Below are 27141 nucleotides of genomic sequence, written 5' to 3'. Positions count from 1 at the left end.
CCTTGTTCCCCCCAAACTGGATCCCGACCCGCTCTCCTTCCACAGCCACCCGATGAGAGCGGAGGTCCTCACTCCCAACGCCATCCCCTCCCGCGGCCGAAGCGATCGGCACCGCTCCGCAGTCACCGGCAGCTCCAGCTGACACTCCCAGCCCGATGCTCAACTGATCGGGGCCAAGGTAAGGGACTGGCTTGGGGCACTTTAACTCAGGTTAAACTGGGAGGGGAAATCCTCAGATTCACCCCCCCCCCCCAAACCCATTCCAAACTCCTCACAACATCCCTCTTCACTTAAAACCCCTCATATCCGCTCCTCACTCCAAATTCGTCACTCCAAGCTCCTCACAACATCCCCCTCGCTCGACCCTTCACATCCGCCCCTCACATTCCCCCCTCATTCCAAACTCCTTACAACATCCCCCTCACTCAAATCCTCGCATCTCCCTCACTCAAACCTTCACATCCGCCCTCGCATCTCCTCTCACTCCAAATTCCTCACATCCCCCTCACTCCCAACTCACATTTCCCCCTCACCCAAAACCCCCTTGCATAATTCCTCACATTCCCCCTCCAAACTCATCACATCCCCTTGACTCAAATCTTCACATTCCCCCTTTCTCCCTTCTGATGCTGGACAATTGTATTTTGTTTGTTTTTTGAGGGTGAGGACTCTCACTCACTGGTGCTAAACATTTATTTTTACATTTGTAAATGGGATCGGAATTCTTGTTTAAGTCAGGTTTTATTTATAAAAGTGTCTGTGTGTGTGTGTGCTTGGAGGGGGGGGGGGGGGGGGTGTTCAGCAGCACCGGGCCAGTTGAATGTTTACTTTTACTGGCGGCCGTTTGGGTTGTTTGACTCATTTTGAGTCAGGAAAGTTTGGGGCGTTTATATTTTGCTGGTGGAGGCTGTCGAACTGGACTGACTGAGAATTGAGTGAGTGAGTGACCGCCCAATTCCTGAACCGCCCCGATCTCCTCAGCGAATTCCCCGCCCGCCTTCACGTAGGCTGCTCCTGGGGGAACATCCATTCTGCACGTCCGAGGTTTGGGATTAATTATCCTGAACATTGTTGGGAGCTCGCCCTACGTGCCGGGACGAGTGGGAATAGGAAGCCGACGGATTTCGGGGTTTTTTAAAACTGGACTGGACGTCCCCTCCTTTTTTGTTTTGAGTCTAAAGGTGTGGGGGAGAAGTAGGAGAGCAACGTTTTGTTTAATGACTGCCCAATCTCCCTGTCAACAGGTCGGCGAACTCGGTTTGCACAGAGTGGAAGCAGCAGCATGGAGAAGAGTTTGCATCCGTGCGGGCCCCCGAGTGAGCAGCCCGTGCAGCTGGAGTGCCCCAGAGCCCCGGCGGCAAGCTTCCCCCCTGAGGTGACTCTCTCCTGCAAGGTGCCGCTCCTCAATACTTTCCTCAAGAAGAAACACGCACAGAGGAAGCTGGAGGTGAGGAACCTCCGGGCGCTGGGATTGATCCTCACCAGCTTGCTGCGTTCCGACAAGCTGAGCGACGGGGCGTTCCTGGCAGGCGGCGGCTGTGTGGAGAACCGGGGCGGTTTGTTCGAACCTTTGAAGAAGGACCCGAGTGAAACTCAGGCGTGCCCCAAGTCAGGAAATGATGTTTCCACACTGGTGCCATCTGCGGGAAGGCCAGGCCAGTTGCAGCAGCTGCCGGCACTGGAACAGGAGACTGGGCTCCCAGCTGATCAACCCTTCGCCACAGAGGCATCTGCCATTATCTCCACTTCTGCAAACTTGCCATTCCAGAACTTGACACATTCCACCCAAGATGCTATCACCCCGGGGTGCTGTAGCAACATGGCCCAGCCTCATGCCAACAGCCTCTATCAGAACCTCTTCTGTCATGATCTACTGAGCCAGGTTAAGGCCGAGAAAGATTTAAAGGCTGGCATTTTTCAGGATAAGAGTGAGGAGGCATCCATTGACCTTGTCTTTGATCTTTTGACTCAGTTACAGTACCACACCCACCAGGAAGATGGGGTAGAGATATGTGATGAATTTTTGCAAGGGATTTGTGTTTATGGGAATGATTGCCTGAAACATCACACAGTGCTACCTTATCACTGGCAACTGAGAAACATTGCAACTCAGACTTGGCAGGCAGTGCCTGATGAGGCGCAAGAACATTTAGAAAGACTGTACTGCAATCCTGACAATGACCAAGTCAAACTTCAACATCAGTAAGTAACAGAACCAGGATAGCTTTACGATTGAACTTATTTTGAAAAAGTTCTTTTAATATATCCAAATATCGCCTATATTCAAATTAGCAATAAAAGTGCCTTCCTTTGAGTTTGTCTGGTCATTTTCCATGTGATGGTATTTTAAAAAAGGATATGTGTGGAAACCTGTCTGAGTAAAGAAAATTGCTAGTTTTTTTTATAGTTTGATAAAGGTGAGGCACTCAAAGGAGCTGGCTTGAATGTCTGAATTGCAGTGAAGAGAAGCCCAGAGCCATTGTGATGTTGTGTTTCTCTAGTAACAAGATGTAGATAACAGCATGGTGCACCATGCCAAAATACTTGTAAACAAGTTAGTGCTGCACATCACTTGCATGGTTACCACACTATTTGGTTAGTGCTATTAATCATTTGTGGCAGTCTAGCTTTTATGAAAATTTTTTTGGATACAGAAAAATGTCTGTTCAGCACCTCTCTCATAGAAAGATCGAGTAAAAAGCATCAGTAATCAACTGATCAGACATGTCTGCATAACTCAGACAAGTATTGGTGAATTTGCTTGACTGAATTACACGCTTTTGGCCTTCAGCAACTGCATACAAATAAAATCCACCTCTAATTCTTGTATAGAAATGGCTTAAAAGTGATGGTATGCAAACATGCAGTGATGCATTCCAGATTTAAAATTCTAGAATGTAATGTGCTGGCTTGTACAGCTGCCGGTACAATACCAGCACATACCATTCCACTTTTGAACCTTGTTTATATATCCTATCTTGTTAGGAACTGGGTGCTTTGTAATAATCCTTCAGGGCACTGAAGAAAATTTCAGGATTCTTGCTCATTGCCATTAGTAGAAAGCCAAAGTGGAGTTTTATTTTGTTTAATTTGTCTGTCTGTTTTTGCATCACAAAGCATTGGGAGGGACAGAGCTGATTTCCTCCCAGACCTTTGTTAATCTTGCTGCTTGAAACATGTAGAAAAACTGGGATAATTCAACATCCCGCACCATTTCTTTCTTTTGCAATGTCATGAAGCAACTCAACAGAACAGAGTTTAATAAAGAATATGTCTAGTTGTAGAGGCATCTTCATTTTCTACCACTGTGATTAGGAATTGGTGTGTCAATGCTGCAATCCACAGGCCATAGTATTTATGTAGCATGCTGTGTAGAAATGTTGTCTCTATGAAACTTAAGCCTCCCTGGGTCAAGAAACTGAGTTGGCATTTTTGAGAGCAATTTGTGATCATTTTGTAATTACAGCGTTAATTATTATTTTGGGGATAGTTGGTTGGCTTCTTTCAATTATTATTGGACCATCATAATTTGTGTGTCTTGCATTGACAACTGAAAATAAAAGTAATTTTCAGTTACTTGATGTTTGCATATCCTGATGGCACAATGGATGCAATACAAATTACAACGTTTTGTTTTTGCAGGATAAGTACTTTTTATGTTTTTGATCTATAATTAGACTTCCGAATCATCAGCATTTTATTAATGGAATGACCTGAATTGCATTTATAATTCTTCAGATGTATTCAACTAAATTTATTATCAGTTGTTGTCAACTAAAAATCAGTATTGCCACTTATCTGCTTGCATTTGTAATTTGTATATTTTGGGTAGACGGGAACTGCTGGGATTCTTTTACTACAGAGTGCAACTCTTGCATTGAATCAGTACAATCTCAAGGTGATTGTGTTCCAGTAATGTCTGCCACTGTTCTTCATCTTCGATCAATTAGTTCAGATCAAGAGCACAGAAATAGTTGGTCTTGTTTTTAAATTTTTTTTTTAACATGGAGCACTTGCCTTTTGGAATAGTTAGTCAGGTAGAACACTGTGAAATTGCCACTTTTAAAGATGGAGTTTGTAGGATCCAAAGTCAACTCTTGATATATCCTAACATGTGATGCATTGCTAGAGCTACTAGTGGCCAGTTTAATGTACTGGAAGTATAGTCATTACTTTGTGCACAAGATGTAACTAGCATATAAATGTTTTTAATTTTGAGCCTTTTTTCTGGAAGCAGTACTAGTGTTAATGACAATTTATTTTCAAATAAACACCTCAAAAGTTTGGACTAAAATGTTGTTTTCTTAGTTGGGGGGGTGGGGTGTGGGCTGCAAAATAAGATCATCCTAACATAAAATGGAAATGTCTTTTGAATCTTAATTAGTACAAAACAGTTTCCTTAATGGAATAAGGTGAATGGGGAGGCTCTTGGACAGATTACTACTTTTTTTAAAAAAATTATAATCTACTGATTTGAATCTGGATGGACTTTCTCCAAGGATTGTGCTTGCACTCCTCATCTGTAGTTTTACTAACTGATGGTTTAAATTTGATGTCGGTTTTGCTTGTTAAAAATCTAATTATTATAGAGACATATATTTTCACTGTTGCTATGCAGGCCAGTGGCACAAGCAGTAACAAAAATAATGCACAGGACACAGCTGGATGTGAGATGAATTGCAATATGAGTCACTAGCAACGTAAATTGTACATGTCCAACCAATTAGAACTCTGCAAGCTATCTTTCTGTGTCAGGGCTCTGTAGAGCATGTGGGAATGTCTCTGAACCATTTCAAAAGATCAGTCACAAGCCTCAATATATGTGAATTCCTGATATTCTGGAAACTTCATACAGGTATAGTAAACGACAGGGGGAAAAAAATGAAGAAAGGGAGTCAACATTTTTTTGCAGTAAGCTATACTGTTGAAAATGTTGAACACTGATTATGCTGCTGATGTACACCAAATAGATGCATCATAAGTAAGAGTTGTCTTTTATATGGAGTCTTTCACATCAAAAAAACTCAAAGTACTTTTACATAATGAATTTCTTAGAAATATACAAAGTACATATGATGGAAAGAGCAATCCTGATTAATTTTCCACTTTCAATCCTCAACCAAAATCTGCAACTCATTTCCTAACTCTCTCTCAAAGTCGTACTAAACTGTGCTCATTGACCTAGTCAAGCAACATGTTGATTTAAAATTTCCACCCTTATTTTAGAATTGCTCTGCCTCTTGATCTGTGCATTTTCCTTCTGCCTCAGAACCTCCAATATACCTGCACTGCTCCAGTTTTGACCTCAAACATTCCTGATTTAATCACTTACCTTTTGGCAGCGCACATTCAGTTGCCAAGACCAAGACCCTGAAATTCTAACTTTTTAAATCTCTAGCTTCCTTTCCTGCTCTAACACACACCTCTGACTAAGCTTTTGGTCAGCTGCCTTAGTATACTTTTACACGTGGCTGAGTATTAAATTGTGTTTTCTAACACTCCTACATCACACCTTTGTTTTACTACATAAGTAATGTTGTTCTTGTTATCTTGTTGATCAAGCCTGTTGCACACAGTTGCATCAGGATTACACACTCTGACCCACCTGCCAAATATAGTAGGCAAAAAATGTAAAACCTCAAAGCCAATTGGGAGGGGGTGGCCGTTGAAATATAGATATTCTTACTCATTGGGAATCTGACGTCACTGGCAAAGCCAGAATTTATTGCCCTTGAGAAGGTGGAGATGAGCTGCCTTCAAATTGCTGCAGTCTGTGTGATACAGATATACCTACTTTGCTGTAAGGGAGGGAGTTCCTCTCACTCCCTTTGGATGAACAAAATTCATTCACGAGAACATGTTGACCAAGCTTACATAACCAGATATTTTATTTACCTTTAGTAGGATGTGATCTCTATCCTAGCCAGGAACTGGTTCCGTTCTTTTTTTGAAAACGTGGAGAATCAGGACTCATCATATGAGTTAGCAACTTGTCCTGTAGATATTATTGTCCTCGGTAAAAGAACCTATCTAACATGTAACCTAGCCCTACCTTACCCTGAAATCCCCACTCTATCAGTAGGAAGCAAATTGAGCCCTTTAACTATTTTGTTTATCTCTTCAAACTGCCTTGAAATTTGCACATTGCTAAAGTGAATATATCCAACGTTTTTAAGCCTATCTGAGGTCTGAGGCTCCTTAAGGTCAGAATCATTCCTGTCGCTCTGCTTTGAACCTTTTTCTGCAGCTTCTGTATTACTCACCATATGAAGCGACAAAAACTGCAGTGTTTTAAATTCTTATTTGAAATGCAATGACAATATAGCAGCCGTTGCTCCACAAATAGCCTTGAAATGAATGATCAGTCAGTGCTTGTCTGAGAAATGCTGGATATAAGACTGGGAGATCTCCCCTGTTCTTGTAGCACCATGGGGACTTTAACATCCACCAGAACAGACAGAACCATGGTTTATTCTTTTAATCCAAAGGAACAGTACTTCTGTCATTGTATCACATCCTCAGAACTGTCACTGAAGAGTCAAAATTAGATTATCAGTTCTAGCTGTGGAGAGTTTGTAACCTTTTCACTTTGTTCATCACAATCTTCGGCCTCAGTCATCTTGCCAGTTGGTGCAAGGGGGTAAGGACTAGCTATGATGACATTGCTAACTATTTTGGGCAAATTGTTTTCACCTTTTATGGTGCCTGTTTAACATCCTCCTGAGAAGAAACTGTTTCATGAATTCCAGCATGAAGGTGACTACATGTAGAATGTTGTTTTGCAATCCCAATATTTTGAAAGTTTCAAATTAGTTCACAAAATCTTTCTACGTGAAGTCTACTTTAGAAATAACTCCAGAATATTTTTGTGAAATACACATGATCTACACCCATCTTTGCACCATTAACCTGGTTGCTCTCTAATGGTATATGGGTGGTAATGTCATTGTCAACCCAATGTCACAATGACTGGTTGTGTAAATAGGATTTGTTTGGTTAGAAACAGCTGACAACACAGGCTTATTAAAGTTCCTATTGTTTCTCATAGGAACTGAAATAACCTTGAAATGCAGCAGCAAGAAACAACAAATGCTGAGTTTAGCACTGCCTTGATCTCTGGAAACTTTGAAATGAACCAGTTCAAATCCATTTTCCTCAGATGTGTACCCTTTTGTTTTGAAAAAATTATATTTGTGCAGTTTATACTTCAGTGCATATTTATTTTTGCTCTGCACTTTCCTTGTCTTTTTTGACTGACTCTTTTCTGAATTGAACAGTTGCTGAACTATGATTCCACTGCTCATCGTCCAATACCTCATACAGTAGCAATTTATCCACTTACTGAATCTTTGTAGCTGATTCTAGATTGAGGGGCATCAAAGACAAATCCGATTTTTGTCTTCACTTGATGTCTGCATGTGCATCACTGGGTAATGTTTGGGAATGAGAAACAAGGTTAATTTTCTCACCGCTCACAGATAAACTGATGGTGCTGAGACAACAAACTCCACATAGACCACAGACTGAATGTATGGCATTCCTGGCCCCTGCGATTACTTTCACACTGTCTTCAAGTGATCCTTGGTTTCAGTCTGAGTTTTCCTTATGCTAGTAAAATATGTGTTGTGCGCAGTTCCCTGAAAGAGTCCTTTTTTTTTCAATGAATTCTGAAGTGGATCTTAATTTGCTTTAAATAGAAATGTTCTTTATTTTCAAAGTCAGGAATGTCCAGTATAAAGATTTCAGTCACAAGTGATGAGCACAGGTACAGTAAAAGTCAACATATTCTCAGTAACATTTCAGACAACTATCAGTTGCTACATTTATTCTCCTGTCTCTCCCAGTATCACTGAGTCATGATTGTTACAACAGAGCTGAAAAATCAAGATGAGTTAAGTTTGTCGAGATGGTTTCTTTTAGTTGGTCATTAGGGTTGAAATGAGATCAACTTCTTTTTTAAAAGACAACACTGGATGGGCGAGGCTGTTGACATGTAGAGTTTTCTCTTTGTGTTGATGAGAATCAGGCAAGCTTGATGCAGTATTTGTAACTGCTTTTCCTCGAGTAGTGCAACTGTAAATATGCAGACTGGTCGAGACATTATTGTAGCATTTTACTGGATTATTTAGAAATAACTATGACTTGCCTTTGAGAAAAATGCAACATCATTTTTGAAATCAATCGTTGTGTGATGATGGGAATGACTGTGGCATGAAAAATATTACAAGCTTTCAAGTCTTTACATGCACAAGTGAACTTTCACCCATTTCCATAATTGCTGTTTTAAAGGGGCGTTGCCTCCACTGGGGAGTGTTTGGTTAGGTAAAGTTTCTGGAACAGGAATGAATAACACTGTCTGAAAATTCTGCTGAACTAGTATCCTATTGACCATAAAGGCAAACTTGCAATCTTTGCAATTTGCAAGTTGGTTTTCTATATGGAAAAATAAAATTCATCACAAAAACCACATATATGTTCTGAAGCAAACTCACCTTGTTGGCTAGCAATCATCATAACAAATCCACATTTTAAAAATGTCCGAAATTTTATTTCTGTGCCTAGATTTCTCAGTTATCAGCATTAAACAAATTATTCACTTTTTCACAACAAACATAATCCAAGAATGCTGCATTGATCTATCGATTGGGATTTAGTTAGGAGTGCTAGAGTTGTCTCCAGTATCTTGGCTTATTGAGTGGAATGTTGACCAGGATTCCCGGTCCTGATTATTACTATGCTGAAAAATAAATGTGACTTGGTTTTGCTTTTCCGATTTAAAGTATATTTCTTAAACTTAATGATATTGCTAAAAATGGATGAAAAGGAGGAGGAGAAAAACCTATTTACTATTCTGATGCATGTGGATTTGGTGAAGTGGTATTTATTGAATAATTCATATATAAACATATATAAATTTGGAGCAAAAGTAAGGTATTCAGCCCCATGATCTTATTGAATCACAGTAAGATCATGGCTGATCTGTTTGTTTCAAGTTCCATATTCTCATCTACCCTTTGATTGTCTTGCCTAACAAGAATTTAATCTCCCTCAATATTCAATGACTTCACTACCTTCTCAGGTAGAGTTCCAAAGTTGTTGCCCAGACCATTCAGGATCTTGTATACTTCTTCAATTTAGAAATCCATCATTCTTCTAGTGGAAAGGAGCCCAGTCTGTCCAATCTATATGACAATCTGCTCATTCCAGGCATCAATCTAGCAAACCTCTGAACTACCTCCAACGCATTTACCTATTTCTTTAAGGAGACCAAAACTGCATACAGTATTTGAAATGTGGTCTCACTGATGTTCTGTATAACTGAAGCATAACATGTCTACCTTTTAATGCTTAATTCCTCTTGCAATAAAGGCTAGCATTCCAGTAGCCGCCTAATTACTTGTTGTGCCTGCGTACTAACTTTTTGTGACTTATGCATGAGAACACTTAGATCCCTTTGCACTGGAATTCTACAGTCTTTCTCTGCTTTATTCTTCCTGCCAAAAAATGAATAACTTCACATTTTCCCACATATTCTATCTGCCAGATTATTTTGCCCACTCACTCCTCCTATCCATATTTGGCTGTAACCTCTATGTCCTCTTCACAACATACTTAATTTCTTTCTTGTGTCGTCTGCAAAATCAGCAGCCTTGCCTTCACTGCACTCATCTAAGTCATTGATATGAATTCGATTCCCAGTTTGGGTCACTGTGTCTATGCGAAAGATTCTATGATAAACTACAGTGCAGAAGGAGGCCATTCAGCCCATCGAGTCTGCACCAACCACAATCCTACCCAGCCCTATCCCCATAAGCCCATGCATTTCCCCAGCTAGTACCCCAACAAAGGGCAATTTAGTACTGCCAACCAACCAAACCCGCACATATTTGAACCGTGGGAGGAAACATACACAACACGGGAAGAATGTGCGACCTCCACACAGTTGGCACATTCTCCCTGTGCCTGCATGGGATTCCTCTGGGTGCTCCAGCTTCCTCCCACAGTCCAAAAGACATGCTGGTTAGGAGCATTAGCCATGTTAAATTCTCTCTCTCTCTCTCTGTATACCTGAACAGGCACTGAGTGTGGCGACAAGGGGATTTTCACAGTTACTTTATTTGCAGTGTTAATTTGCAGTTCCTTCCTCCTTGATCAGAGAGGTTCTATTTTTGAGTCTGATGGAACCTTTCCACAATGTAGTGAATTTTGAAAAGTTAACAGCAACACATCTACTTCATTAGGCACCTCGCTTAAGACCTTGGGGTGAAGCCAATCAGGACATGTTAGCCTACAGCTCCACTAGTTTGCTCAGTGCTGCTTTACTAATGATCGTAATTTCACCAAGTTCCCTTCCACCGCCTGATTTACAACAATATTCGTGGAACTGTTTTTGTACCTCCTGTAATGAAGACAGAAGCAATATTTTTGTTCATTTCACCTTGCATTTCCCTATTATCTACTATTAACTACCCATTGTCATTTTCTTTAAATTAGCAAAACACTGGATGCTGGAATCTGAAACAAACAGAACGTTGGAAAAACTCAGCAGGTCTAGCAGCATCTGTATGGAGAGAAAACAATTAATATTTTGAATCAGTTTAGTTCTTCAACAAAACCTGAGGGACAGTCTGTTAGATACTTTAGTTTTTTTCTTTATAAATACCAATCAAAACTCTTGCTGCCTCTTTTTACATTTTAACCAGCTTCCTTTTCATACTCTAGTTTTTCTCCTGATTAACCTTCTAGTCGTTCTCCACCGTTCTTTATGTTCTGACCAAATATGCGACCTGCTGCTCTTCATTGCGCAGTTATGTTTTTTAAGTTTGATGCTTTCCTTTAATTTGGTTAGTTTACCATGGATGGTGGCCCTTTAGAATTTTTTTCTCCATGGTAGAAATATACTTATTCTGAGTATTCAGAAATATCTCCTTTTAAATAGCTGCCATTCCTCCTCTATTGATCTATTCTCAAGCCTAGTATCCTGATTCAGTTCGGCTAGATGCCCGTATTGTTGCCCTTATTTAAGTTTAAAATAGTACCCACTTCTCTCTCTTTCAAATTCAATCATATGGTTGTCACTACTTCTACCTGCGTTTGATCTGAGGTCATTAATTAATCAGTCACATTTCATAATTCTGTGTCTGATATAACCTGTTTTCTGGCTGGTTCCATAATGAGCTGTTTTAAGAAACTTCCTCAAAAAGCATTCTATGAACTCTTCAGATTATTACAACCAACCTGATTTTTCCAATTTGTCTAGAGATTAAAATCACCTGTGATTATTGTCATCTCTTTATCATATGCACCTAATATTTCCTGTTGTATCCTTTGTCTTAAATTGTGGTTACTGTTAGGGGTGGGGGAGCTTTGGACCCCTCCTACTAGCGATTTCTTTCCCCTAGTATTTCTCAACTCCACCCAAACTGGTTCTATGTCATGTCCTCCTGAATCAAAGTAATCTTTTAACAATTACATCAATGTCATCCTTGATCAACAGTATTACCCCTCCACTTTTACCTAGCACTTATTCTTCTTGTGTGTCTTATACACATCAATCATCATGACCACAACTGTGTGTCCATAATAGCTATCAGAGCATGGGGGCGGTTCTCCCATCCGGCTGTGCTGCTTTTTGTAGTGCAGTGGGCTGGGAGTCTCATGTGGAGGCCGTTTTGTGGGCCCTCACTGAGCACCATGGCCTCTGCGTCTCCCAGTACCAGATTTCCGGTGCTGTCACTCTGCCAGAGATTGACGCAGAGCAGCATAATGTATTCAAACTCTAAATATACTTCAGATAGCATGAGTGAGCTTGGGACTGAAATCTCGAGGCCCACTAGTCCCTCTTTCTCTTTCCTCCACCTCCCACCTGCCTCCACCCCTGGGTCAGGAGTGGGGTTTAGTATAGCTCCCCAATTGTGGGAACTGTTTGTCCCCCTTCACTCTAGCGGGGTTGGGCTATCAAGGCCCCCCTGAGATGGTCAGTGCCAGGGGAGGTGACCCACTATGGGCATTGCCACCTTGGCAGTGCCAGTCTGGGACACCTGGCACTGCCATAGGGGCAAAATGTCAATGGTCATTTGGCCTGCCCCCCCCCTTGGCACTGCCCAATGAGGGGCAGGGCCTAATGGGAGGTGGTGGTGGGAGACTCTGCTGCCACTCTTCATTTAGACTGAGTGGCAGAGGGAGAGAGACCAGCAATCGGGGCTAGCCATCATGGTGGGGCAATCTATTTATAGGGGTATCCGGACTGCGTGAGTGAGGGAATGTTGGGGGTGAGGGGGGGTAGTGTTGAAGCTGGCCCAGGCAAGTTTGGGGAGGGAGGGTGGGCAGGGGGTTGCACTGCCGGCGATGCTGGCTAGCCCCGTGAGCAACCCGCACAATTAGGCAGATGGCAGATAGGGGCCACTGTGCATGTGCTGATCTTGGGACAGACAGATTGGTGCATGTGCAGTGGTGATCTCAGCACTCTGCTGCCAGCCTCTCCAGCAGGAATATGCCCACTGATTTTTCATGTGATTCATGCTAATACATCCTGCAATGCACAGCGAGATTCATTTTGAAACTCCCACTGAAAAAATCAGTGGGATTTACTCCAGTTTTTACACAAATTTGACACTTTTGGGACAATCGCTGTACATATTTATTTACTCCGATATATGTTGTTCATTTAATTTAGGAATGCTGTGCACATTCAGATACAGAGCCTTTAGTTTTGTCTTTTTTGTTACCTTTTGTAACATCTAGACTTAACTGTTGGTGTATTCTTAGGCTTTTTTCTCTCTGTCCCTGCTTTCCATTCTCTGACCCTCATTTCCCGTATTAATATTTTGTTCTCCTACCTTAATTCCCTGTGCCCTTTGATTTGCTACATCTACCCAAGCTTGATCCCACTAATTGCCCGGTTATATTGACATATTGCTTTCTGAAATGGTTCTCTTAAAGTTAGCTCATGTTTGTTTTGGAGTCAGTTTTTGAATCGCCTTGTTCAATACCTGACTGTTGCCTAATGGTCAGATAAGATCTTCACAGGTAATCATTGCAGAACCAATTCACTGCCTTTACAGGCATGCCTGGAAGCACTTCAGTCATTTAGGTTTGATGGCTATCCTTTATGGATTGCATCTACTTCTTAAAGCTACTTGAAATAGTTTGACTTCATGTACTATTATGCATATAGCTGTTCCATTATATATAAAGCAATTCAACTTTTAACAACAACCTGTGCTCCAGTGAACAGGAGCACTAGTTAATAAGTTTAATTCTTTCAAAGCAAAGCAGTTTCCTTGGCATGCTTTTCCGGGCTAGGATGAACTTCAGACATCCTCCTGTTTTATGAATGAAAATGGTTAATATTCACAGAAAGTACCGGTGTGGTATCAATGGCTTCTTTCACACAACTGTGGTTGTGTTCTGACTTTTTCAAAAGGCAACATCCAACTTGCTGACTCAGCTAGCTGGTCAGATTCCACTAAAGGAATCACTCTATCTTGCATGCAATAGAATATGGGTACTAAAATTAGTAATCTATTACTAACAGAAAGTGACAAATTTTTCATTTGTAGACAAGTTATTAGCAGTAGTATTACACCAAACCATATGAAAAACAGTTGGGGAGGATGAAGTTGGCTCATTCATGTCTATCTCTGAATGGATGCAAGATTCAATACCATCTGCTTTGTATGATCACTCAAGACAAATTTCACCCCTTCGCCCTAGTCATGTGATTCCTTGATGGCACCAATCGTGAAAACATAGATGTAGCTAATGTTGAATCATTGAAAGAAAAAGCATTGAAATGCCACATAAAGAGTTTTACCCTGATCTTAACCTAATGTTTTTCTTGACTTTCCAGTTTCAACTTTTAGAAACCAAGATAAACTTGGGTGAAAATGATTAGCCAATTTAATATGAGAGGTTAATACTTTAATTCATATAATGTGGTCTTGGATTTTGCTATCGGAATATTTTGGCATCGGTTGAACACTTGTACTGCGGGTGGTTGTCAGTTTTGCATGTTGCAGCTCATCAATACTGAAAACAATAATGGCTGCCTTGTTCGAACAACTGCCCACCTTTCATTTTACTTGCGCAACTATTTATAATTGCATTCAGGACGTCAGAGGTATGACTCAGTTGTACAAGTATGTATGTATGTATGTATGTATGTACAGTTGTCAAGGAACCTGAATGCTTGTGTTTGTAGGTCCATGGCATAAAGCAGCTCAATTTTGCAGTTTTATATTAAAATTCTATTTTGTGGGCTTATTTCATTCAGCCCGATGCATCGTAATAAATCAGTCTTGCCTTTCTAATACTTACATTTTGCAAATCTTCAACTCTATTAATACAACCCTATTCGAACTACAGAAAATAAAATCTGCATTTTCTGGGCTAAGTTTTCTCTACAAAATTCTAATAATCACCTCTAATTGCCATATCTTGGCTGTTGCACTGAGATTACTGTAATGAGAAGAATTCTGTTGTACAAATATTTCTGATTTAATCGTAGAATAAAATGTGATGTTTCCAAGGTTGGTAATTCCTATTTTTTTTTTCTCAGGGGTCGTGTTTTCTCACTGGACTTTAACTTAATGACAGTTTATGATGTAGAATTCAACCAAGTGAGGAGATTGTCCACCGTTTCCTCGGCAAACTCTGGTTCACAATTCCACACAGTTTGGAAGTATTATTGCCGGGAACACTTTGGCTGGAGGGAATACTCTGAGGTAATTTGGAATGCTGTCATGTTAGCCAATAGCTGAAATGTAGATTTTTGTCAAATGATCAAATTCCTGAAAATTGTAAGTGTTACATAATTTAAATAACATAAAAATGTTTAGATTGTAACAAATTCTACTTCACATTCTGTTCCCATGCATGAAACTAAATTGTACTAAAAGAGCAATCGAAAGGTCATGATGCTCTTATTTTAGATTTAGTATTGTTATTGGAAGAGCTTGTTAAACAACTTTTGCCAATTCTTATATCCAAGAACTGTTTCAACAGAAAATGTAAATTATGAAGTTATTTGAATAAATCAATTAAATTACAAAATAAAGATTATTACTATGAACATAAAGTAGTTGAGAACAGAAGCCTTCACTTAAACAGTTTGCATTGTTATAAAAAGTAGGTACACATCTGATAAAAGCTAGAACTTTCACCACACAATTATGACATTAAAATTTGTTAAAAAGACCTACTGTGTAACATGTAGAAGATGGTTCATATCTCTGAGTAACATTTTATTTCCTTATTACAAATGTATTAAATTTGCCATTTCTAGGCAGTTGTTCGATGTATCGAGGAAGCCTCATCCCGTGGTATGAGTGAGATCTGCTTTGTAATGCAGCAAAATAGGTATATCCTGAATTTAATGGAGGGCTTTCAGCAGAATGCTGTTTTTGGCACTCGGCGCAGAATCACCCGACGACCTTTATTTCGCTCGTCTGTACTGCTGTTACCCTGTTTACAGTAAGTTTACTTGACAGAACAAATTAGCTTTTGACTAGCTTAACCAATGGCATACCATTACAAATGCCAGTAGAAGTATTTTGTAAGAATAAAGTTTGAAATTAAATTTACCTTGCTTTACACAACATCAAGTTAAACATTTTTGCTTGAGCAACGTCAGCCTAGAGTAAACTATTTGGAGCCGCATTGTGCAAAATTATTACAAATCGTATGAATCAACAGGATTCCAATATACCATCAAGTACTCCTTAGCTACTGATGTGTAAATCAGTGTTACCATATTCCATAAGTGTATTACTCAATGTTAAAACTACTTTGACAATATTTCCACAGAAGTAAAACTATCACTGGTACTTGCATCTTTATCATTCATATTCGATTTACTTTGGAATTTCCAAAGCATTTGGCAAAGTCATATAAATAACTTGAATAACAACTAGATGGTTTTAAATAGCTTTACCTGAAAAATGTAGCTGAAGTGTTATTAAGCCAAGGTGAATTGTAGTTGTTTTATTTCCCTTTTGTGCAAATAATATTTGATCCCTTTTTTCTCTTTGGATTTATGTAATGGTTAAAAGTTAAAATTTTGTAATACTTAACAATAGGGCTGGAAGTAAAAGGAGACCATAGAACACAGTATACAACTCAGCTGAATGTACATGATGCATAAATCAAAGTAATCAGTGTTCACCAAATGCCCTTCTTTCACAGAAAAGGTCATAAAGCAGGGAATAATTGTGATTTTTTTTTTTAAACAATTTCTGTTCCGAAATCCCTTTTGGCATACATCTCCAAACAAGAGTTTTTTCAGTTATCTAATGAGTAACTGTATATTCCATCTGTAACTATGTAATGGCTACACAGTTATATATTTGTACATGCGGAAGGTTTAGAATAAAATGATTATCCTGAGCAGTGCTCTGAAACTTTAGCAGTAGTTTATTTTCTGTATTAATGTCTCCTGCCTCATGAACACCATTAGATGTTATTGTTCCCCTATTCTCCCCTCACAGTATCCTATAACAATGATTTCTGGATTCCTAATAGTTTACATACATTTGCATTTTTAAATAAGTAATTCATTGGTTGTGAATTGCTTTCATGTATTCCTGCCAATTACAACAACAATTTGCGACCCCGTACAGATTCTTTTTTTACCCGGTCCAACCCAGTCTTTGGAGCCTCTTTTTGCTTAAAAGACAGACATGATAGAACAATGTGGCAGTTTCTTGTGTACAAGCATTTGAAGGAAATAAAGAGCAGGGTTACAGATATAGAACAAGGAATAGGAGTAACTAGATTGTTTCTCAGAGAGGTAGTGTGGACTTGGGCTGATTGCTCTCATAATGATTCTGTGACTCCTTCCTGGTCGTTAAAGGTCTGAGAATAGCTCAAACCTCTGGTGCCTTTTTGGCAGAGTAAGAAGTCTCAACACCAGGTTAAAGTCCAACAGGTTGATTTGGTAGCAAAAGCCACTAGCTTTCGGAGTGCTTGCTGCTCCTTCGTCAGGTGAGTGGGATTGTAGTTCACAAACAGGGCTTATAAAGACACAAACTCAGTTTACAAAATAATGGTTGGAATGCGAGCCTTTACAGGTAATCAAGTCTTAAAGGTATGGTGTGAGTGGAGAGAAGGTTAAGCACAGGTTTAAAAAGGTGTGTATTGTCTCCAGACAGGACAGTTAATGAGATTTTGCAAGCCCAGGCAAGTCGTGGGGGTTACAGATAGTGTGACATGAACCCAAGATCGTGGTTGAGGCCATCTTATGCGCGGAACTTGGCTATCAGTCTCTGCTCAGGACCTCTGTGCTGTGTCGTGAAGGCCGCCTTGGAGAACACTTACCCAAAGGTCCGAGGCCAAATGCCTGTGACTGTTTGTTTACCCCAGTCCAACACCGGCATCTAAACATCATGACTACCATTGACACCACAAACTGCCTTTTTGGCAAGCAGTGCAAGTTAAACGGGTCCAAATGAAATTCAAAAAGTTTGGTAAATTGTGTGACATGAGCTTGTACTCTAATCTGCCAAAGTTATGCTGAGATTTGAATTTCCTGTGTCAACCTTAATGAATTATTGTTTAATTATATGTGTGCTTTGGAAGAGGCGAAGAAATGGCACAATTTCCAGTTTAACTAAAATGATGGTGTGCTGCCATCTGTGGGCCAGCCATAGGTCAAGGGTATCGAGCATTTTTGCTGCTGCATCAGAAGGTTTTGGAGCCCCACTGAAGGGATTTGAGTGTTCAATGGAATCTAGATTGATACTCCAGTGCAGTGAGGTGGTGCTGCAGTATTGAAGGCAATGTCGTTCACGTGAAATTTAAACTGAGACTTTACCCTCCCTGATGGAGGTAAAAATACTATTTTGAAAAACAGTGGACTTATGTTCAGCCCAATATCTATCCGTTAACTAATGCTACCAAAAACAGATTACCTGGTCACTATCAGATTACTGGTTGTGATGGTTTTCTGTGCCTAAATTAGCAGCTGAATTTTTTATAGTGCAACTACATTCCTTAAAGCACTTCATTAGCTGTAAAGTAATTTGGAACATCATGAGGTTGTTAAAGGTGCTACAGAAATGCCAGTTCTTTATTTTCATCTTGGATCGCAGGAATTGTTCATTGAGCCAAAATTTGAGCACAGCCTGTTCGTGCACATACCTTGATCAGACAAAAGTTCTTTCTGCTCACTGATACCTGCCTTTCATAGGCCTACCTTCTACAGAATAATCCATGAAGTTGGATTGATAATTCTGTAGTTCCTTTCCCAATGGGCCAGAGAGAGAGAATGCAGAAGGGACAGTTCCAATATTGGATAGAAAAATAAATAATTTTCCATGTATTGAATGTTATACTGTGGTAATGAGGCTTCACTTCTATTTAATGGCTCCAGTAGGCAGTTTCAGTTAAAAATTAGCTTTAAGACATTATAGTGCTTATGAAAGCAAGACAAAGTATATAGATGACTTGTAAATTCTGTAAATGTAAATATCGAATAGCATGTGAATTGGATCATTACCCTTCCACTCATGGGTTCTTGTTTGATTCAGCCCAGGCTACAGGAATTAAAGATTCCTTTCCCTGTTACTACAAAGACAAGTACTTGGGTAGTCTCGCTTCCATTCCTACTAAATGCTGGCCCACTTATACAGGATTTCATCCTGTTGAAATATCTCAAACTTCAAACGTGAGCTACTTTTTTTGGAAGAGCGGTAATTGTTGTTAAATGCTCAGATCAGAGAACCGTTCTGCCTCAGCAATGTTTCATTGGCATCAGATAGTCTATCGTGGTTACATCGAGAAAGAAATTTATAATGTCTTCAGGGGATTTTTAATGCCTAATTGAACCATCAAAACTGGCTGAAAGGGCTCCAGTTTAATGTCTCTGCAACAATGCAGTATTGAGTGTCACCTTCGACTTCGAATTGAAACCCAAAGCAGGCTGAGAGGTTACCGCAGGATTGGCAGTTTCATTCTGAGAGGCCAAAAGGATGGCTGATGTGGGGAATTGAAAAATTCAAATTGAATCAATAGTGTTTTTCTGAGGCTGGACGCAAGAAGACATTTGGGTAGAGAAAATGGAATTTTATTCTCTATGTAGCTGTTGAAAAACCATTAAAATCCATCCATTGATGTGTTATGCTACCATTCAGGAATAGTATCACATTGACTGTTTTATTTTTTTCTTAGGACTTTAGCTGGTACATCTGGCAGTCTTACAAAGTTACCAGATGGATCACTTTCTCAACAAGTGAGCTTTCCTGCTGTCTCTTCCCACTCAAAACTCTATCCTGAAACATGGATCTCAATGGAACTATCAGAAGATTTCATTCAAGTGCCTGTTTCCATAGAAGACAAAAGCTATAGAACTGTGTATAATCTTTTCCACAAAACAATACCAGAAACCAAATTTAGGATTTTAAATATTCTAAGGGTGCAAAACCCATATCTTTGGGAAAAGTACAAAAGGTAAGAGGTTAGATTGTATTATTAAAATATTAGAATCATTATATATGCTGCTACCTGAATTTTCATCTGAATTATGAATACTATTCATTGTGCTAGTGTGTACAGATTATGACTCAACACTGGTTATGATGTGCAATGCCTGGCTTGTTTCATTACTGGTCTATTCTTACATTTGATATTGTGAACAGAGGTGTATATTAGAAACGAAACCAGATCTAGCAAAGGTGCAAGTATTAGGAATTCATATCTAAATATTCATCTTCCATCTATAGCCAATCTCTTCTGCGGAAGATGAAAGATTAAAGCATGAATTAGTTTGCTTATCTTTTAGTTGAAAAAGTGATTCATATCTTTTGGTTGCAAAAATTTTTAGAAGTTTGTGACTTTGCAATGAGGTGGTTTGTTTTGCCCTGGAGTGTTAATCGACGTTTGCTTTTGAGCTCCTTTGCTCTTAAGTTGCAGCAATATCTATTTGTTACAGTGCATTGTTGGCAGCTGGCTCATAATCAATAATCTTTTGACTTTGCACTCCTAGCAGGGCTAGTTGCCTGCTGAGAGCACATATTTGAAATTCTGAAACAAGCCTGTCATAATTGACAAATCATTCAAATGGTCAGAGAACCATGGATTGTGTGAAACCCCATTTTTCCATAAATGGTCTGAACAAGTGAGGTTCTTGTGAATTGTGTGATATTGGAGAGTTAGTCCTGCAATGTGAGAGACAGAAGACCAGAGTAGTACTGGAATAGAGCAGAAGATTTTAACGAAGGTAGTAAAGATCCCAGGTCATTACAGAGAAAAATGTGTGATGTTGTACATTGGTTACATTTTCTGCTCACTGCCTAGGTTGCAAACCTGCTACTGCAGATTTGTCACTTGGTTTGGAAACTAAGCTCTGGAATATAGAACATTACAGCGCAGTACAGGCCCTTCGGCCCTTGATGTTGCGCCGACCAGTGGAACCAATCTAATGACCTCTGACCTAAATTATTCCAATATTATCCATATGCCTATCCAATGACCATTTGAACGCCCTTAAAGTTGGCGAGTCCACAACTGCTGCAGGCAGGGCATTCCATGCCCTTCCTACCCTCCTGAGTAAAGAACCTACCTCTGACATCCGTCCTATAATGATCACCCCTCGGTTTAAAGCTATGTCTCCTCATGTTAGCCATCACCATCCGAGGAAAAAGGCTCTCGCTGTCCATCCTATCTAATCCTCTGATTATCTTGTATGCCTCAATTAGGTCACCTCTTAACCTTCTTCTCTCTAACGAAAACAACCTCAAGTCCCTCAGCCTTTCCTCATAAAACCTTCCCATCATACCAAGCAACATCCTGGTTAAACCCCGCCCCCCCGTACCCTTTCCAATGCTTCCACATCTTTCTTATAATGCGGTGACCAGAACTGTATGCAGTACTCCAAGTGTGGCCGCACCAGAGTTTTGTACAGTTGCAACGTGATCTCACGGCACTGAAATTCAATCCCTCTGCCAATAAAAGCTAACACACCATACGCCTTCTTACAAACTTATCAACCTGGGTGCCAACTTTCGGGGATCTATGCACATGTACACAGATCTCTCTGCTTGTCGACATGACCAAGAATCCTTCCATTAGCCCTATATTCTGTAATCCTGTTACTCTTACCAAAGTGAATCACCTCGCACTTCTCCGCATTAAACTCCATTTGCCACCACTCAGCCCAGCTCTGTAGCTTTTCTATGTCCCTTTGCAAACTGTAACATCCACCACTGTCTACAACTCCTCCAACTTTAGTGTCATCTGCAAATTTATTAACCCATCCTTCTACACCCTCATCTAGGTCATTTATAAAAATGACAAACAACAGTGGCCCCAAAACAGATCCCTGCGGTACACCACTAGTAACTGAACTCTAGTTTGAATATTTCCCATCAACCACCACCCTCTGTCTTCTATCAGCTAGCCAATTCCTGATCCAAACTGCTAAGTCACCCTCAATCTCATGCATCTGTATTTTCTGCAGTAGCCTACCATGGGGAACCTTATCAAACGCTTTGCTAAAATCCATATACACCACATCAACTGCTTTACCCTTATCCACCTCTTTGGTCACCTTCTCAAAGAACTCAATAAGGTTTGTGAGGCACGACCTACCCTTCACAAAACCGTGTGGCCTATCCCTAATCAGATTATTTCTCTCTAGATGATTATAAATCCTATCTCTTATAATCCTTTCCAAAACTTTGCCCACAACAGAAGTAAGACTCACCAGTCTATAATTCTCAGGATGGTCTCTACTCCCCTTCTTGAACAAGGGGACAACATTTACTATCCTCCAGTCTTCTGGTACTATACCTGTAGACAATGATGACATAAAGATCAAAGCCAAAGGCTCTGCAATCTCCTCCCGAGCCTTCCAGAGAATCCTAGGATAAATCCCATCCGGCCCAGGGGACTAATCTATTTTCATACTCTTAAGATTTGCTAACTAAAAGCCTGTCTCTCAGTATTCTCCTTGACTCTCTAACTTTAAACCATTAAAATCAATGAAAATGAAAACTGGGTGGATGATCTGTGATGCCATATTCATACTAACAAGTCCTGACTTCTATAAAAGCAGAAAGTGCTGGAAAAACTCAACTGATCTGGCAGCATCTTTGGAGAGAGAAACAGTTGCTGTTTCAAGTCAAGTTTGACTTGTTGGAAGTCACTTGTGAAGAACAGTCAATTTGGACTCAGTGTTGGCTGAAATTATTCGGTGATTCCCATCGGTGAGATTTCCAGTCCTGCCTATGGCAAACCCTGCCTTGAGTTCCTCAGCAGCAGAGGGTGTAAACAATAGGAAGGCCCATTGACTAGAGGCAAGACTGGAAGATCTTGCCACCAACCAATGACAGGCCAATGCAAAACACACCATGGATGTGGGGATGCAAAAATTCTGCTAATAACTCTGTTACTCTTTCAAGGGATGCTGCCAGACCAGCTGAGTTCTGGCACATTTCAAATTTCCAGTATTTTGCATTTATTTAAGTCCTGACTGGTATCACAATACCAGTGGCAACATATGTAATGTAAAAAAAAGTTTAGAAGCAGAACAGAATTATTCTTCAAGACCTGGCTGTAAAACAAAATCCAGTGTTAGAACTAGCATATGCATCCAATATGAGATTTGCCAAAGTAAATATGGATCATAAATGAAAGTTGATTCTCCTGATGTCATCCCTGACTTAAATGGGACAAGGTGTTACCCAAAACAAAATTAACTCTGGAAGACTGGAGTTAGTAGAAATGGCAATAAGCTTAGTATCAGTTAAGGCACATAACTTACTAAATGTTGAAACATTAAGAGGAATAGGGGTCCAAAGAGATCTGGGAATTTACGTGCATATATAATTTAAGATATCATGGACAGATACAACCAATAATCAAAAAGGTTAATGGAATGATGGCCCTTAGCAGACTAAAATACAATGTATGGAAGCTAAATTTGACACTGATACCAAGACAGGTAGGAAATTAAGTTGTAAAGAGTCTATAAAGGGATATATTTTGGCTTGGTGACCATACGATGATTGGGCAGGTTGGAGTTTAATATGGGAAAATATGAACTTGTCCACTTTGGCAGGAAGAGTAGAAAAGCTGTATTTTATTGAAATGGAGGGAAATTGCAAAATTCAGTGGTACAGAAGGATCTGGGTATCCTGGTACATGAATCACAACTGTAATTTTAAAGAAGATAGATTCCTGCTATCCTGAAGTATTAAGAGATATGGGCAAAGAGGACTTCTACAGAGTTTGGTCATAATCGGGATTGAAGGGCTATAAAAGGCCTCCATCAGGAAACAGGAAGTGTTTCCTATGCTACACATTTACAGGGTTAATGCTGTGTTCTCAAGGGAAACATTTGCCATAGGCTTGTCCAATACTCTATTTTAGCTTTGGAACGTGTGCTCAACTTTTTATTTAAGCATGACTTTATCTTTTAGAAAGTATTTTGCTACATGACATGCAAAACTCATTTCTGAATTTTTTTTATTTTTTCCTACAGGAAAAAGGAGTACATGTCACGAAAGATGTCTGAAATGGACAAGATCCTTAATGAAAGACATCTATTTCACGGGACCTCTCAGGATGTCGTTGATGCCATCTGTAAACATAATTTTGACCCCCGGGTGTGTGGAAAACATGCCACCATGTTTGGACAAGGCAGCTATTTTGCCAGAAAGGCAAGCTATTCTCACAACTTTTCAAAGAAATCTCATGAAGGTGTGCATTATATGTTCTTGGCAAAAGTCCTCATTGGAAAGTACACATTGGGCAAGCCTTCAATGCGGAGACCACCACCACAATCCCCTGCTGACCCTTCCAGTGATTTGTATGATTCATGTGTGGATAACCTGCTAGAACCTCAGATTTTTGTCATCTTTAACGATGATCAGAGCTTCCCGTACTTCATTATTCAGTATGAAGAAGTTGGAAGCACAGTTACTGTTTGATGAACAGTGATTCACAATAATTATAAACATAGACTGGAAATGCTACATTGAACTTAAATACACACTATAGACTTGGAATTTACAGATAAACTAAATGACTCATGTAAATGGCCAGCTGTTGAGACTACTGCACTAGCAGTTTTTTGACAAGTGTAAATAATACATTGCCTTGAACAATGTTCATATGTTTGTGCCTCTTTGTGAATGAGTGTGTATTTATATTAGAAAAAATGTCACCCATTTTTAATTCTGAAGTATTTGAGAAAGTTGTATACTTGACCTGAGTACAGTAATTTTATTTTTGAATTATCAGAAGCTGAAGTTGTGGAAATTAAATGTTGAGCACTTTTTAAACCAAAGTTTTATATTGAGACATTGCTCGCAATCTCAGTGAGGTGAAGCAACTGCCATTGATACAGGGGGGGAAAAGTGCATTATGCTTACCTTACTTGCAGTAGATAAAATCTGCCACAGCAGTCATGTCATTCGCCACAAGAAAGGAAGTCCTTACCGTGAGAAAGGCCCAGTTGGTTCTTTCTCAGAGCTGTAAATTGTGGTGAGTGCACTCTTAATCTCACCGTCACATTCTTCACTTCTCAATCAACTTTGATAATTTCTTGGTCCACTTTCGTTCTCCACCAATAAACTGAGACCAACATGGGACCCATTACTGAGACACAAAGTGAACTGTACAGATCCATTGTGTAACATGTTACTTGTAAATCAAGGGGCAATAAACAGAAAATAGTTAAAACCAGACATATCCTGTTAATGAATATCAAATATCATTTGTATTCCCAGTGTCTAAAGTCATTTTACTGTTCTTTAGTTCACAGTGGAGGAATGATAAGACTGCACTATCCTTCAAACCTTAGTGTTATCCTGCAGTGATAATGTGAGTCTATCAGATTTTAGTGTAAAACTGAAGGCAAAGAATCCTTGAGGCTTCAGAATCATTTGACCTGACATGAAACCTAACTGCCTCACAGTAATCTCCACATTCTTCATTTTATTGACCAGATGCAAGAGAAAGTTTGCTCCAGTTACAGAAAGAGAAATCAATCAGCCTCAACAATGTCATTACGCTTGTGGGGCAACTGTATGTAGAGAAGTCAATGACACCACTTAATTAGACTTTTCACTGACATCTGAATATTGTAGCTTTTGAGAACTACAAGCAAGAATGCTAAACCATCAAGAGTTGAGTTTTGATAGAATCTGCCCATTTCTAATTTAATTCTATCTCTCATGAATTGTTTCACTTCAAAATAAATGCTGACTTTTGGAAGTCACAGAGCCATTAAGTAGCAGCTGCTTTTAAAATAATAAAAAAAAGGTTATGGGGATAGACATGCCAGTATTCTCTACTGTCCTCTAGCCACAGACAATAGAACAGGAGAGAAGTGTTACAAAAGGCTCCTGCTGGACACTGTCCACAGGGAGAAACAACAGTGACTAATGCAGAAGATAAAAGATGATAAGCAAACTGATTTCTTATAGTTTAAAGTTACTGTGAACTTAAGTTCCGGAATCACTTCTATGGGCTTGAAAAATCAAGTCATGCACAGAAAAATGTACAACAGGCTAATATGTTGAAGTAAAAAATAGGCCTTATGAAAAGTACCGATTTTTCCACTTACTTTGGGCAAGTTGCAATTCTAATTGACATCCTCTAGCATCAAAAAGCCAGTGTCGTCAATGAAATAACAGAAGGATCAGGGATAATATAAAGATTATATCTGGATCAAAGAAGTGTCCATATCTTTTGAAAGCTTGGAAGTGAACAAATAAGAGCAAATGAAAATCAAACAGAATTTTACATTTTGTTTTACAATTTACATGTTATTCAATTAGGCAGAAAGTTAAATCCACATCCTTCACTTGGTTAAGTTGTATTTATTGCCAGTGCACCAAGTTTGAAATTGAGACTGATGTAGATCTGTGCATACTTCATTCTTGATACGGTTTCAGTCTGAATTGACACTGTTTTGAAACTCCGCAGGAAGGGTTGCAATTGAAAGAACCTGATTTTTGTGTTAATGACAAACTTTATTTCAATCACTGTTTAGAAAAGCAGAGAGAGGAACTTGAAACAAGCCTGTTAAGCATACATATAATGATAGGAATTTCCTATATTTGTGTGAAACTAGACCAACTGGCCATTACTATGATGTATCCTATTGTTTTATAGGCATTTAATATTGTATGAAATACCATTATCTTTGCCTTAAATCCTACAGACTAGTGTAAAAAATCATTTGTACAGGAACAGGCCTATAGCTTTTACTCATGATCACATTTGCCACAAACCAATGCACAGACTAATGAGAGTTTATTATTTGCTATCACTTTACAGTGTGATTTAGAGCTCCATTATTAGATTTGTTTATTGAAAAGGGTATCAACTAAGCCTCTGTCTTAAATATATTCTGATATTTTCTTTCCTGTTTCTAAGAAGCCTGCAAAGCTGCAAAAAAGAGTTTTCTTGATTTATTTATTGAACTAAATATCACACGTACTCAATGCCATACTTGTGGCCCTTCCAGAGCGAAGGAGCCAGATTTTAACTCTGTGCAAGTGAATGGATTTTGATTGAGTCAAAATCTCTCCCAAGGACTCTATAATTATTGTATACCGATTGATGATGCTGAGCTGTACTTACTGACTCATAAAATTGATAAAACATTGAAATAAAATTAGCTAACTTATTTCCTGACTATCTTTTCATGGTCCATGTCTTAATTTAGTTTAAGATAGACAAAGTAAGGAGACAATGAGAGTGTTTGTGTCATCCAGGTCAGTTATAGGGCATTATACTACTTAAGCAGGTTTGGATGTACATCAACTAAAATCAAAATGGAAGAGTCAGATCAGTTTTACCTGACTGTGTATCTCAGTAAAATTAAGTGGTGTGAGACCATATCCAGGAGACATGGGTTATATATCAGGTGCAGTATTACTGGAGTCAGATGCAACTTTCTTTTTAAAATCTTCAGATGAAACATTGTGCTTCCTAACACACAGTTTGAATTGTCTTTTAATTAAGAAATCCAAAGCTCACTGAAGATTTGTGCTAGAGGAGGGTAATAGGAGTAATGTGAAATCTGGTCACATGATTCAGCTTGTGACTGGTAAATGACCTTGTGCGTAAATGGTATAGCACTTGTGTGAAGGCTAGTCTTTGTACCATTTGAATTTAACCAACGGCATGTTT

The 27141-nt window shown here is 39.4% G+C and overlaps 1 protein-coding gene across 1 annotated transcript; it reads left to right on the top strand.

Annotated features, from left to right (window-relative positions):
• On the top strand, positions 1 to 26643 carry tiparp (TCDD-inducible poly(ADP-ribose) polymerase). Its single transcript, XM_080185589.1, has 6 exons — positions 1 to 178; positions 1245 to 2202; positions 14561 to 14726; positions 15287 to 15474; positions 19168 to 19446; positions 23480 to 26643. Exons 2-6 carry the CDS (start codon positions 1283 to 1285, stop codon positions 23925 to 23927), a joined length of 2001 nt encoding a protein of 666 aa, XP_080041715.1. The 5' UTR covers positions 1 to 178; positions 1245 to 1282; the 3' UTR covers positions 23928 to 26643.
• Positions 26644 to 27141: the final 498 nt, after the last annotated feature.

The sequence above is a fragment of the Carcharhinus amblyrhynchos genome, chromosome 3, assembly GCF_965287045.1.
Source record: "Carcharhinus amblyrhynchos chromosome 3, sCarAmb.v2.hapA, whole genome shotgun sequence".
NCBI lineage: Eukaryota > Metazoa > Chordata > Chondrichthyes > Carcharhiniformes > Carcharhinidae > Carcharhinus > Carcharhinus amblyrhynchos.
The sequence above is the reverse complement of the archived record's forward strand: the minus strand, read 5'-3'. Positions and strand labels throughout refer to the sequence as shown.